This window comes from Equus caballus, chromosome 7 (assembly GCF_041296265.1).
Source record: "Equus caballus isolate H_3958 breed thoroughbred chromosome 7, TB-T2T, whole genome shotgun sequence".
Classification (NCBI taxonomy): domain Eukaryota; kingdom Metazoa; phylum Chordata; class Mammalia; order Perissodactyla; family Equidae; genus Equus; species Equus caballus.
The window spans coordinates 76,774,917-76,789,445 of record NC_091690.1 but is presented as its reverse complement, the minus strand read 5'-3'; the positions used below and the strand labels follow the sequence as shown (position 1 = coordinate 76,789,445).

Sequence of the window (14,529 nt, the reverse complement as noted above, 5' to 3'; positions counted from 1 at the left end):
ATTATATCTGAGGCAATCCTGGTTTATGCATGTTACCTGCTATCATTACAATACCAAACTTTTTTCACTTCAAAGGTGTCCTACTTTGGATGATAAATTAGATAGTCCCCCTATCTTTAGGATTCAGTAATGATGAGTAGTTTTAAGTGAGTAACTCAAGTGACCCTAAATATCCTTTATCACCCTCTGTCCTCAGGACCTGGAATTTGTGCCATTCTAGTCTGCCATGATCATTTTCAACGTGAGCAATTACAACCCAGCAACCTTCATTCTGGTGGGGATCCCAGGCCTGGAGCAAGCGCGTGTGTGGATTGGGATTCCCTTCTGTATCATCTATATTGTGGCCATTGTGGGAAACTGCATCCTTCTCTACCTCATCTTGGTGGAGCGCAGCCTTCATGAACCCATGTTCTTCTTTCTGTCAATGCTGGCCATGACGGACCTCATCTTGTCCACGGCCTGTGTTCCTAAAACACTCAGCATATTTTGGTTTGGGGCTCAAGAAATCACATTCCCAGGGTGCCTTACACAAATGTTCTTCCTCCACTACAGCTTTGTCCTGGATTCAGCCATCCTGATGGCTATGGCATTTGACCGCTACGTGGCTATTTGTTCTCCCTTGAGATACACCACAATCTTGACCCCCAAGACCATCATCAAGATTATTGTGGGCATCTCCTTTAGAAGTTTCTGCATCATCCTGCCAGTTGTATTCTTGCTCACGCGTCTGCCTTTCTGCAGGACACACGTCATACCCCACACATACTGTGAACATATAGGTGTTGCCCGGCTTGCCTGTGCCGATATCGCCATCAACATTTGGTATGGCTTTTGTGTTCCCATCATGACTGTCATCTCAGATGTGATTCTCATTGCTGTTTCTTACACTCTCATCCTCTGTGCTGTCTTTCGCCTTCCCTCCCAAGATGCCCTCCAGAAGGCCCTTGGCACCTGTGGTTCCCATGTATGTGTCATCCTCATATTTTATACACCTGCTTTTTTCTCCATCCTTGCCCATCGCTTTGGACACAATGTCTCCCGCACTTTCCACATCATGTTTGCCAACCTCTACATTGTTGTTCCACCTGCACTCAACCCCATTGTCTATGGAGTGAAGACCAAGCAGATTAGAGATAAGGTCATACTTTTGTTTTCTGCCAAGGGTACAGAATGATATTCTCCTGTGCAATGGAAGAGCTAGGATAACTTTATAGCGTATATTAATGCAGCAAGAATTAAAAAAGTCAATGCTATTTAAAGTAAGAACTGCCTGTTGCTGCTTTTGCATACCAGGAAAATGGCATGGTCTGTATGAAGGAGATGGTTCTCTGTACAAAAATTTCCTTGGTGATCTGTTTGCTTATGGAACATGCAGTTGTACAGGATATGATCAGGAAGAAGGAGATGAAAACAGAGAGTCAAGTTATTCTAAATGGAAAAAGCAATAAAAATTTTGAAATTGAGATTCGCAACTATAGAGAGAGAAAAATATAAGACTAAAAGTGAAAATATCAATGAGAGATTTCTCATTTAGGTTCTTAGTAGATAGATTTAGGACATTTATGATAACAGTCACTTCTGATTATTGTCCATGTTATACTTCTGTAATTCCCTTTAAACGCCCCTTTCCCCCCACCACAAAAAACCTGTTAGTACAAGTCTACTGTAAGCCACAAGTTCCATCAGCAGTGATCTAATGGGAATGAGAGAAGTAGTATATTTATCATTGCCAACAGTGGTAGCACCAGTGCTGGGAGAGCTTCAAAGATAGTGCCTAGGAGAACATGACCCCTGAATATAGATGGAGATATGAGACAAAGACTGGGTTTCCCACAATGCACAGATGAGACCTCAAGCCAGTTCATTTGGATATTAAAGTAAAAATTCAACCCCATTGGCCAGAAGATTTGTGGAGTTCTCATCTGCAGAGTATATTTCCTTGATTGCAAGAGAGAAGCTATTACAAGACACATTTCTGCAGTGAGGAGGGAGGTTGAGGAGGGGAAAATTAAACTAAAGTAATACATCCAAGGCAAGATGCATCCAAATTTTATAAGCATTAGAACTGAGAAAATAATAAATGTTGTCAGCAAACAATACTTCTAGAGTTCTTTCAATAAATCTTTTTTTTGAAAATTATCTATTTCCTGGAAATTATTTATTGAGTACATACTGTATATTAAATATTCTAAGCATTCAGGATATGAAGGCTAATAAGACAGAAGAGGCTCTACCTTGCTTCTATAGAGCTTATATTCTAGAAAGAGTGACAAAGAAGAAGCAAGAAAACTAATAAATCCACTACATTCAAATAGTAATATAACCAATAGAAAAATAAAGCTGAAAAAGTGATGGACTAAAACTGGACAAGGAGGATAACAGCAGAGAGGATAGCAAATGCAAAGACCCTGGGGCTGGAAACAGCTTGACATGAACTGAGGACAATAAAAAGGCCAGTGTGGCTGGAGCAGAGTGAGGTGGGGGTAGGGGATGAGGGCTGAGGAGCAGGGCCAGATCCATGGGTGCCAGAATCATCCAAACCTCATTCATGGAAGAAGAAACTGAAGCTTACAGGCTGAAAATGACTTTTCCGAGGCACACAGCAAGGAACTTACGTATGTGGAGCTAGAATAGAATCTGCTGCCCCCGGTTCAGCGATATTCCCATTGAACACAGCCTCGTGCTTGTGAAAACAGACACCAGAGGAACAGAAAAAATATTTAGGAATATCAGAGCCTGTTTTTATGAACTCTGATTCTCTTAAATGAAGCCACATCTGACTAAATGGGGATTCTGCTTTCTGTGCAAGCTTACTAGAAATGCTCACAAATATCAGAAGAGATTATTTTTTATTCTCTTCTGGTTATTTCCATCTTGCTGAGAAAATGCATTGGCCAAGAGCTGAAATTTTAAAAAGTTTACTGAAAGAACAATAAAAAGACACTGAGATTAGATAATTTAATAGTATGTATTTCTTTCTGCCTGGAAGGAACTCAAACCCAAGATTATTCATTGACGTGCACGAATGTCTCCTATGAAAGTTTAATAACCTAGAAGAAACAACAAAGGAAGGAATTGTCTCCTTCACTGTCTTCTTTTCCTCCTCCCACCCTCTATCTTTGGCCTAATTATCTCTTATTATTTTTCTACATTTCCTAGGAGAGTTCATTTATTTCTATGGCTTTATCGCCTCTTTGCCGGTAACTCTATATCTTAGTTTTTGTACTTGGTCTTTCTGATAAATTTCAGTGACTGCTTTCCTACCTCAAAGGGTCAGTACTAGGATTAAAAGAAAAAAGTAGATGAATGTGCTTTGCAGATTATAAAATACTGCTCTAATATTAGCTGTTATGTTAGTATTTTCACGAATTACCACTGACATTCTCGCCTTGGACTCATCATGTTTAACCCTGAGCTCGACATTGTCTTTTAAAATCCTCCCACCTCTTCATTCTTTCTGGAAGGAGAAAACAGGTAACACCCAGTTTTGCTCTTCCCTCAAATTCAAATTTACTGTCCTAGCTGCCAATGGCTCTTTCCAGTGAGACTAGATGCAAATATTCTATTGCATTTTCAGACCATGAAGGAAATTACATGTTCTGGTTTGGATTAAAAAAGAATAATTATACAAAAGTCAGGAGGTATCTTTCTCACACATAAATTATCTTATGTCTTTTCCCTTTTGTAAATTCTCCATCTGTTACATGAGATATTAGATATTAAGACCCTATCAATTGGGGTATTGACTCCTTTTATCTTCCCGTTCTCAGAACTTAGAACTATATTCTACACTTAGATCAATGAATGTGTCCCTAATACCTTCTTTTCTAGATTTTCTACATCTAACCATTCTGTAAGTCTTTGTGATTCCATTTCTGCTGTTTCTTGGATTTTAGCCCTACTCACTTGCCATCTCATTTGCCCCCATCTTAGCCAGGTACTTGCAACTTGTACCCAGACAAGATATTACATATACTTTTTTTTGTTTTTTGTTTTTTTCGCTGAGGAAACTTCTCCCTGAGCTAACATCTGTTGCCAATCTCCCTCTTTTTTTGATTGGGGAAGATTAGCCCTCAGCTAACAACTGTGCCAATCTTCCTTTACTTTGTTTGTGGGTTGCTGCCACAGCATGGCTATCAGATGGTGTAGTTCTGTTGCAAGGATCAAACCTGTGAGCCCCAGGCCACCAAACTGCAGCGAATCAAACTTAACCACTATGCCATGGGGCCAGCCCCCTGTTTTTCTTCTTATAATGTATATTTCTATTTTTTATTTTCTTTCCTCCCCAAAGCTCCAGTATACATTTGTACATCCTAGTTGTAAGTAGTTCTAGTTCTTCTATGTGAGCTGCCACCACAGCATGGCAACTGACAGAATGGTGATGTGGTTCCATGACCAGGAAGTGAACCGGGCTGCTGAAGTGGTGAGCACCAACCTTTAGCCACTAGGCCATCAGAGCTGGCTCCATATACGTTTTATGTCATATGCCAGTGACAAAAAGATGTGTTCAGAGGAATACTGTGGAGCTTATTAACAGTGAGTAATGGAATAGATTCACAATGTCTGCTTTGGAAGAAAGGAGGCAGTCATAGTTTTCATGCTTTTTTATCCACCATTGTGAACCTAGATTATTAAAATTAATTTACAAATGATTTATCTATCATAATTTCTATCCAATATCATTCAAAAAACACCTATTATATGAAAGAAAATGTATACAAACTGGGAGTAGAGATATGGAGCAAGTACATATACTGTTTACAAAGAAGTTTATGACTTAGCAAAAGGAGTAAGTCACATACATAGAGACTTTTCTCAGATAATCCTATGTATTGCCATGATTGGGATAAGGTGTTAGGGAAGCACAAAGGAAGCATGCTCAGTCATTCCTTGGAGTCAAGGAAAGTTTCCTGGAAGAGTTCATTTCTGTGATGGTCTTGAAGAACAAAAAGAAGTTGAGCCCCAAGAATAAAGGGAATAGGACCTGCCAGCCAGAGGTGATGGCCTGAGCATAGGTGGGAAACCATGTGTTACAAGTTTAGGTTGATGGAAGAATGATCCATGATGATGATGGCATTGCTCAGAGGGGTTGTAGGGGTTGGGCAGTAAGGAATATGAGAAACACGAAATAAATCAAAGTCTTCAGTAAATATAGGGACCTGGTTAGAATATCAGTAGATGAGGTTTGTAAACGATCTCATAGCTTGATGCTATTGTTGACTTTTAAAAATTAACAATTAGTCACACATTCTCTTCTTCCTCTTGCAAACTAATTGTTAGGCATAGGAGTCAGATAGATGGAGATAAGAATATGAGCTTCATTTCTTGTAGTGTTGAAGTCAAGAATGTAATATGACTGTATATTCAGGTTGGATTTCTACTATTTAAGTCCAAGTCTAAACTTAGGAGGACACACCCAAGAGTGAGTCAGGATCCGCGGAACAATCACCCTAGCTCGTTCATCTGCAGGGGGACACCACTGAATGACAAATGTGGATATATGTATATGTGGACATATGTAGAGAAAGGCCTCTAGCTCTTCTCAACCTATCAATGAGGCAGGACAAGTTTTTTTAATTTTCCAAAAATGTGGATTAACACTTTTGTAAAAATAAATTACTAGAAAATTAAAATTTAAAAATAACCATAGAACATACGAGTCTCATTTCTATTATCACATTCAAAGGCAGAAAATATGTGACAATAAGTATAACCAAAATAAACACAGGACAAAAATAAAAGACTTACAGGAGTTGTACACACTGTTTCTTGAAAGTGGGTATGTAAGTGGTTAATGTAGCGAACTTATATCATGTTCATGAGATTCGTCATTTTGCGTAGATTCAACAAAAAAACTTGTGAATGAAATAGTGAAAGCCATCAATTAAAAGCCTGTGAGTACCTTTTGAAGCAATACCATTTGTATCAATATTTAAAATTTTTAATGTGTCAAATGAGCTTGCATTTTGCTTCTTAATTTATCTGACCTAGGTTGTATTTGATGATAGTGCTACTTCTTGGTAATAAGTTATCATTAAACTACTTTTTGTATGTTTCTTTTGGTTAGATTTTGCTGTTCTCGTGTTAGTGGGAGGGAAATCTGTCTCACAAAGATGGATTAATGAGAATGGAGTAAATTATTTTAAAGCAATTTCATCATTTTAAGGACATTTATTTTTACATTTCATTCAAAATTAGCAAGCAATGTTATATTTTCATTATTTACCTTCAATGCGTCATTGCTAGTCAGTTCCAACAATTTGTCCTACAAGCTATATTTAAATTCAAATGGTCACTCAATGAAAGAAATAGATTCTAAATCCTTGAACTTCCTATGTGTAGATTTTGTCTTGATAGGAAATAAAATTTGAAACATTCTATTAAGTTTGTAAGGCGTTCAATGATAACTTTTGTAGATGCGCAATACACATCTCATCACTTATTTTATTGAAAATTGTTATTTTGTGAAATATATCTTAATATCCTATAGAAACCATGATCTTCCAAACTTCTGACTTCTATATTTACCTCTAAAAATTATCCACTATTGACAAACATATTGCATGAATATAAGAGTACCAAAGATAGTCAAATAGGAAAATCTGGCTGTCCAATTAACATCCTGAAGAAGTTGGGACCCAATATTTTGCAGAAACACTGAAAGTTCATTCAATAGTTCAAAAATCTAACTAGAACTTTCCCCCTCGTTAACCATTTTTCTTCATCAGGTAGTAACTCTTCTTTTTGATCAGTTCCCATGTTGTCACCCAATAAAGAGAATAATCTTGAATTTAACACATTAAGTTTTATATGACTCTCTATTCTTACTATAGCACTAAAAACATTATTCAGTTCAGCCAACTTTTTTTTCATAACCTGCCTTTTGATTTACCTTCTGAAGTAAGCTCCTTTATCTTGCTAGCTACTGTAGAATGTTTACCTGTACCTTTTACTTTTCCATCAGAACATACTTTTATGCCAAACCTAAAACTTAAACTACATCCGTTGACATTGTATCCTTCATAATTTTATATACAGTTAAGAGTTAGTTGGGCTGATTAGTAAGAGTGTTGAAAGGATAATTCTTCCTTCACAGCACTGTCATGTTCAAATAACATATAATAAAATAATTATCATGCTAGCAATATCATTGCCCTCATCAAGTTGCAATGAAAAATCCTTTGGCAGCTTTATTTTTTCTGTGAGTTGGACTTCCATATCATTAGCTAGTTCCTAAGTATGTAAAATTATGTTCCCATTGGAAAATGTGCAGCCTGCTTAGGGCGGGTGCTCCCACAAGAGGTGGTTCAGGTTGGATTCCTCACTCAGAACTTGCAGGAATAAAGCATCACACTTGCACAGGGGCCTTGTTGCTTATGCTCTCTGGGCCATATCTCAATAACTGCTTCAGGATACTTTAGGTCATAGTGTACACACATGCACACACCACACACACTCTACGAGGAAAAGGCCCAACATCAGAAGAGCTTGTTGGACTATTCTAGAATATCAAAACTCATGATTACAACAATATAAGAATTTTTTTGTAAGTTGTGAATTTCTTCTGTGACAGTGTGAACACAAAAAATTTCATTCAAACTTGGTCCAAAAAAACATATATACTGTGAATGACATATTATGAAATATCTGCCTTTACCACGTTCTATTATGTACCTCTAAATGGAAGCGAGTGCATATTTTGAGGGAGGGGAGATGTTGTGAAACTAATAATGTCTATTATTAGGGTCGAATAGCTGCCCTATGTGGGTCCAGCAGGTTCCTTAGACAATCAGAGCTTGTCCTCAAGCTGACTCTTTCCACGTCACACAATGTCAAGACACCCTCCGAGGTGCTTAGGCACGTTACTCTAGTCTTCACAACTACCTTTTTGGGAAGATATACTAGTCTTCGTTGTACAAAGTAAAAAACTAAGGTCAGATGAGTTAAGGACCTTGCTCAAGGATGCTCAGTAGTAAAGAGTTATTCAAAACCAGGTCTGCCTGATTCAAAAGCCCAGGCTCTTTCCACCTAGCTGCTTTGTCTCTTTGTAGGATTAAGGGCAGAAACAATACTGAATAATGATGACTGTCCATCTGTAGATGGCAATTGTGTTTGGCATTTATGTAGAGTGCAGTATGTCTTCATTTAAGTTTGCTCCTGCCTCATCCAGTGTTTCTGCAGAGACCTCCCTGCTCAGCCTCTACCTTTCTCAAGGCCCTGAGCATGCTAAGAATATAAACCTGGGGACCGGGAAAGTCAGCAGAGATGACTACAGACTTCTGCTAATTCCTCATTAACAGTTCACAGCTGCGACTAGAAGATTCTTAATCCCGCCAGGAGCTCAGGGAACAGGCCCCCTTGAGGGACTTAGAAAAGAGACCCATAAATCCTTCTTACCCACACCAGCTCTCTCCCAGGATTACCACCAGAGTTTCTTTGGAGTCTCCTAGGTCTCAGGTGCACTGACTGCTAAATGGACAAGCTGGAGCAGCAGAGACTCAAGCAGCATTGGGCAGATTGATGCTGAACACCCATTCCTCATCTTTAATCCCATCCCTGCAGCTGAGAAGTAAGAGTCTCCTGTCCCATCAGAGGCAGAAATTCATCAGCCAAGATCACAAAAAGCCTATACAGAATTGGGGGCTCCTGAAAAGATTTCCTTCCTATCCCCTACCTAGATTTATTCCATATTGAGCCAAACACTGAAGTCCTGCTAAAAGTGCTAATCCTCAAGGAGGTTCTCTAGGAAGCCTCTTTATCCTGATGAAAATGAGTTGTTCTGACTTTTTTTCAAAGAATAACTTTGGAGTGCAAAGGAGAGCATGGGGTGGAGGACCAGTGTGGCTGCTAAGTTTGAGAACTGGGACTAAGACATCAGCACTCCCTTCCTCTCTCACCATTCCTGTATCAGAAGAATGTGGAAAAGTGGAGGCTGGGGACTGGGAGTGGGGTTAGAAGACAATGTCACCAAATTCCTCATTTTGTTTACAAACAGTCTTGTACTCCCCTCCTTTTCTTGGGTCTCTTGGCAAAGGAAGTTCCTTCTTTGGTCTAATCAGATCTAATCTCACTCTTTCCATCTGCATTTTAGCCAATTGTTTTTCAAACTCAGGACCATTCTGTGTTCAAATATCCTTAGTTCAGCCCCCAACTCATCTTATTTTCTTAAAGATATAATAAAAGATTTTTTATCACATTATGAAATTGGTGAGAGAATGCAGTGGAAAGGAACTTGAGAGGAACATGTTCCAGGAGTAATAAAACTGCTCAGGTAACAATTACAATACTATTCAACATGTGTTGGGCATTAACTGTGTTTCAGTTACTGTCGTACCCTATGTAATGGCTCTACATACATTACCTTAGTTATTGTCACAATATTCTTGTATAACACTTACATTTATTATTATCCTCAATTTAGGGATATGGAAATTGAGGCAGAGAGAATTAGAGTAACTTGTCCAAGGTAAAACAGCTTATATGTGGCGGAACTAGGCTTTGAACCTAGATGATCTGGCTTCAGAATTGGCTCTGGGTCTTAACCACTGTGCTGAAGTGGGAATAAACATGAATAAGAAAAATGGACCACTGTGCCACCATTCCCTCCCACTCTTGTCTCCTCCAAAATCAGGGTGGGGATCACATGTTTTGGTTAAACCATGGTTCAAAGTGATTAATCAACTCACCTTAAACCATATAACAAACCCAAGCATGAACATGTGTTGTATGAGTTCATTTCTTGAACTCTTTTTCACTATGCCTTCTTTTTCCCTTAATGCTTCCAGCTGCATTTAATATGTTCTTTGATGTTCTGTTCCTGGGGTGAATGCCTTGTCCCTCCAACCTCTTAGGCAGGACACAGTAAGTGAATGACTGAGCAGAAAGGCTCTGAAGAGCCAGCGACACTTGAGAAGGATAAATAGAAAAACAAGACGGGGATGATGAGCTCTGGCCAGGAACCCAAGGGGAGGAGGTAGCAGATGGCAGGAGGCAAGCTTCAGTCTGCAGCTGGTTCATGCAGATCTCTGTACCACCAGTGCACCCAATGATTCATGCCAGTAAAAAGGAGATGCATGTACAAATACAATCAGAATGACAGCACCCTCAGAGTTGAAGTGGAAACCCAGGGTCAAATAGAGCCATAGAATCTGTATGGGTTCATTTCTTGAACTCTTTTCACTATGCTTTCTTTTTCTGTAAATGCTTCCAGCTGCATTAATATGTTTTTTTGATGTTATACTCTTTCCTGGAGGGAATGTCTTGTTTATACCTTGGAGATGAGGTGAGGGACTGGGCAGGCAAGGAGAGCAGAGCGGGCGGGTGGAAGATGAGAAAGGTGCAGCTGTACTTGCAGATAACTGGACACAGGACAGAGGCTAAGGCTGGCAGGTGAGAGGGAGTTCCTGGCCCATCTTCCCCTCTCCACTTAGACTATACAAAGAAATGGAATGAGCAGAAGTGTGGGTTGTGGACATGAGGGAAATGGGGAAGTTGCCCCTGGAATTTTGTGAAGAGGAAGTGTGCTTGTAGGGCCCATACACCCTGAGTACAGAACTTTCTTATGGGGCCCATGACTGGGTACAGGTGTGCTTGCCCTGTGGTTTTAGGAAAGACATTCCCAGGCTCTGAAAGAGCTGACAATTTTCTTCCCTCATAAAGGCTGGGCCTGCCCTGTGGGTCCTGGCTGAATGTCCCCAGGGTTCAGAGGAGTTCTCAGTGCCCCCACTGTGAGAGGGGCAGAACCATACCCCATGACTCAACAAAGACTCATCCTTCAGAAGGAAGCTCTGGTTTCTAAGCCAACAAGCCTTCCATGTGGGAAAGTCTACCTGATTTTTTACCTGTCTCTACTCTATACGAGCCAAAGCCTGAGGATTTAAGAGAAGGTTCAAGAGGCAGCACTGTAGAGAAAGCTGGAGCATACACAGACTGTGGGAAGCTTGATAGCTTCACCAGGGGCCAGGGACCCTATTCTCTGCTCACCTGCCCCAGGCTCCTCAGTCCTCAGGACAGGTTAAAATACCAGACAATATATCTCATGAAATTCATTAAGTCTGATCTTTAGTTAGAGCATGGGAAGCACACCTTAGCTTAGATCTTTCTTCTAGGCTGTTCTTTGGCTATTTAAACCTAGGTAAATAAAGTCCTCACACCTTCACCATTTTAACCTTACCATCACTTGCACTGTCATTGTGGCATCTGACCCCAGTACCTTCCACTGAAGCCTGACCTTGATGTTCTGCTGTGTCCTCAGTGGGATCAGAATTTTTCTAGACTGGGTTCGAGAGAACCTAAAGGGTCTTCTCTTGGACAAAGAACAGAAGAAAGAGGAGCCACAAAGCTAAGTCAAGTGTGGATGTCTATACTGGTCAAATAAGGAATTAAAGTTTCATGACCTAGGTACATAGAGCTATGATGGGTCATAACTGGAGAGAGGGATGTCAAAGGCTGTGGGCAGCTCGGAAAAAATACTAGACAGGTTGGGAGGACTGTGGCATTTTGAAGAGTGAATCTGATCTAATAAGTGGCTTCTGGAGAAGGATCTTAGAAGAAGAGCTTGTCTGAGCATCTGTCCATGAATGGAGTAGGAAATAGCCATTCCATTATTCCTTCCTTTTGACTTAACATCTCCCTTAGGGTGGAGGGAGCTCTGAGGCTGTACTGCAGTTGGAGAGATTAGGCTTGGATAACATGAATGCCTTCCTCTGGGACAGGTGATCAGGAGAAGCATACTCTGATGTGCCCATGTAACTGGGCTGATGAAGAGACATCCCAGCCAGAGAAGACTGTCAGAAGAGCATGGTCTTCAGTCAGATGAGTTTTGATTCAAGTCCGAGTTCTTCTATTTACCAGATGTGTTACTTGAAGTAAGTCTGTTAACCTCTCAGAAACCAAATTGCTTAATTCATCATATGGGAGCATTAGCAAACCCACAGACAGTTAGGGAATCCAAAGATCAGCATATGCCAAACCCCTAGAACAGTGCCTGACACAAAGGCGGCTCTCAGCAAATGCTCTAGCATCCTATGGCCTCATCCTCACCCCTGCTTATCTCAAATATCTGTTGAACTTGCAGATTTCCTCTCACAGGCCCCCTTCTGACCCTGCAGGGTCAGAACCAGAGAGAACCAAGAGATGGAGCTGGATCCTGCACTGCCTACTCTCAACCAGACTGTGCTCATCTCTGGGCCTGGGCCCTTTGTCCTGCTGGGAGTACCAGGATTGGAAGCCTTGCATGCCTGGCTCTCTGTGCCTGTATGCCTGCTGTACGTGGCAGCTTTGGCAGGGAATGCCCTTCTACTGGGGCTGGTGGCTGCTGACAAGGCACTTCAGGCACCTATGTATCAGCTGCTGGGGCTTTTGGCAGCCACTGACTTGGTTCTTGCCACATCCACAGTGCCCAAAGCTCTGGCTGTGCTCTGGGGCCTGTCAGGTAAGATCTCCTTTGGGGTCTGCCTAGCCCAGGTTTTTGTTGCCCATGTGGCTTTCATTGCTGAGTCCTCAGTGCTGCTGGCCATGGCTGTGGACCGCTATGTGGCCATTTTCCAGCCATTGCACTATGGGGCACTGCTGACCCAGCGTGTGGTAGGTATAGTGGCTGTAGCTGCTGTGACCCGTGGTGCCTGTGTCATGGCACCTGCTGTTGTCCTCCTCCACAGATTGCCTTACTGTGGCCAGCGGGCACTGCCCCACACCTACTGTGAGCACATGGGTGTGGCTCGGCTGGCATGTGGCGACACGCGCCCCAACATCTGGTATGGACTGGCCACCACGCTGCTCTCTTCAGCCCTGGACCTAGGGCTCATAGGCACTTCCTATGCCCGTATTCTCCAGGCCGTCTGTCGCCTGCCATCTCATGGTGCCCGTCGCAAGGCCCTGGGCACCTGTGTGGCTCATGCCAGTGTCATCACTCTTTTCTACACACCCACCCTCTTCTCCTTCCTGGCTCACCGTTTTGGCCACCACACAGTTCCCAGCCATATCCACATCCTACTGGCTAATCTTTACGTGGTGGTCCCCCCTGCCCTTAATCCTGTGGTCTATGGAGTGCGTACTTGGCAGATTGCTCAGAGGCTCAGGCACTTGCCTTTGCTCTGCTAGGCAGGGACAGTGAGGGATGTGGGCCCTGAGTGTGCCTCCCACAGGAATGAATGAGCACCCTATTTTCTCCAGGATGTGCTCTCAGATGACCAAACAGTGCTGCAGGAGCTGTCTGGGCAGAGATCTAACCAAGGCATCTCCATCATCTGCCGATAGGTGGTCTTATGCTCATTCCAGCTCTATTCCCATCATATGGGCAGCGTACACATTCTACTTACCTCTCTGAGCTGCCTGGATCTACTGTGCCTAGACTATTTCTGTTTTTCTAACTCTGTGTTGATCGCCATGGATATATCACGTACATATAGAAGAGGTTGTACCTAGATCATGACAGATAAGAAGGCCCAGGACACAGCCCAGGAATCAGGGTCTTGTCTTTCTCCATCACTTTGCCTATCCAGAACCAGACTAGTGAAAGTTGGCTGTGAGTGGGCCTTTTTTACAATGTGTGACACTAAGAAGGAGCTCCATGTTTGCTGAAGGGATGAAGACAGGAGGGGCTGGGGAAATGGTGCAATGTGAATAAAACAGAACTTAGTTCCGGAAACAGACATGGTTTCTGACCTGGGTCATTAACACCTAAATCTTGGTGGACTATACCATGACTGCCTTCCTAGGCTTTTTCCCTACTTTTCTCAGATACTGAACTTTCTCCTGCTTTTCCAGCTACTACCACTCACTAGTTTTAGTTGGCAATTATAGCAAGATGACCCCAGCATTAGTTGCCATGCTTCATATTCTGTTCTTCCACCCTTCCTTCCCTCTATCCCTCCCTCCCTAAAGTTCTGGTAACACCCAGACACTCATTCTGGATGGGTTTCCTGCTCCACACAGCTTAGGTTTTCCAACTCATTCCTCTCTTATCTCCCTAACCTCTGTGGGTCCTCTGGACCCCAAGGTTACAGCAAGACCAGGCCAGAGGTGATGATGGAGAATGGATCCCTGTCTTGGGCAGGGAGTTAGAGGGTGAGAATCTGTAAAGCAGTATAAGAATGTGATCTCTTATCAAGGATTGCCCAACAGAGTGCTGGGTGGGTCTTCCTGGCGTCAAACATTCAGTCAAACGTTAAGCTCTCAGACCCTTTCCCTAGAAGGGACATGGAGGCTTCCTATGCCTTTGTCTACTAAGTATTATGTGCTGGGCAAAAGGTTCTGGAGGATATCACAAGTAAGCAGAGGGCCTCCATGCTAAGTGCCCGCAATATTTGAAGTTGAGGGTGCCGTGAAAAGTAGGGAGCGATACAGATAAAAGAACTACACAGACCAAATTCCTCAGTGGAGAAATGGAGGTGACCACACTTCATAGGAAATCTGATATCTCCCTAGGCATTTGGGTGGGTGTGAGACTCTCCACTGCCTGAGAAGTACTCAAGGGAGAAGGCAAAAGAGGAGAGAATAATTTAGGGTGGCCAGCACTAGGAATACTGA

General features: G+C 42.1%; 1 protein-coding gene across 1 annotated transcript; it reads left to right on the top strand.

The window, feature by feature from the left end:
* Positions 1-226: 226 nt before the first annotated feature.
* On the top strand, positions 227-1,174 carry OR52H1 (olfactory receptor family 52 subfamily H member 1). The gene has a single exon (NM_001391403.1). The coding sequence runs from the start codon at positions 227-229 to the stop codon at positions 1,172-1,174; it is 948 nt and encodes a 315-aa protein (NP_001378332.1).
* The last annotated feature ends 13,355 nt before the right edge of the window (positions 1,175-14,529 follow it).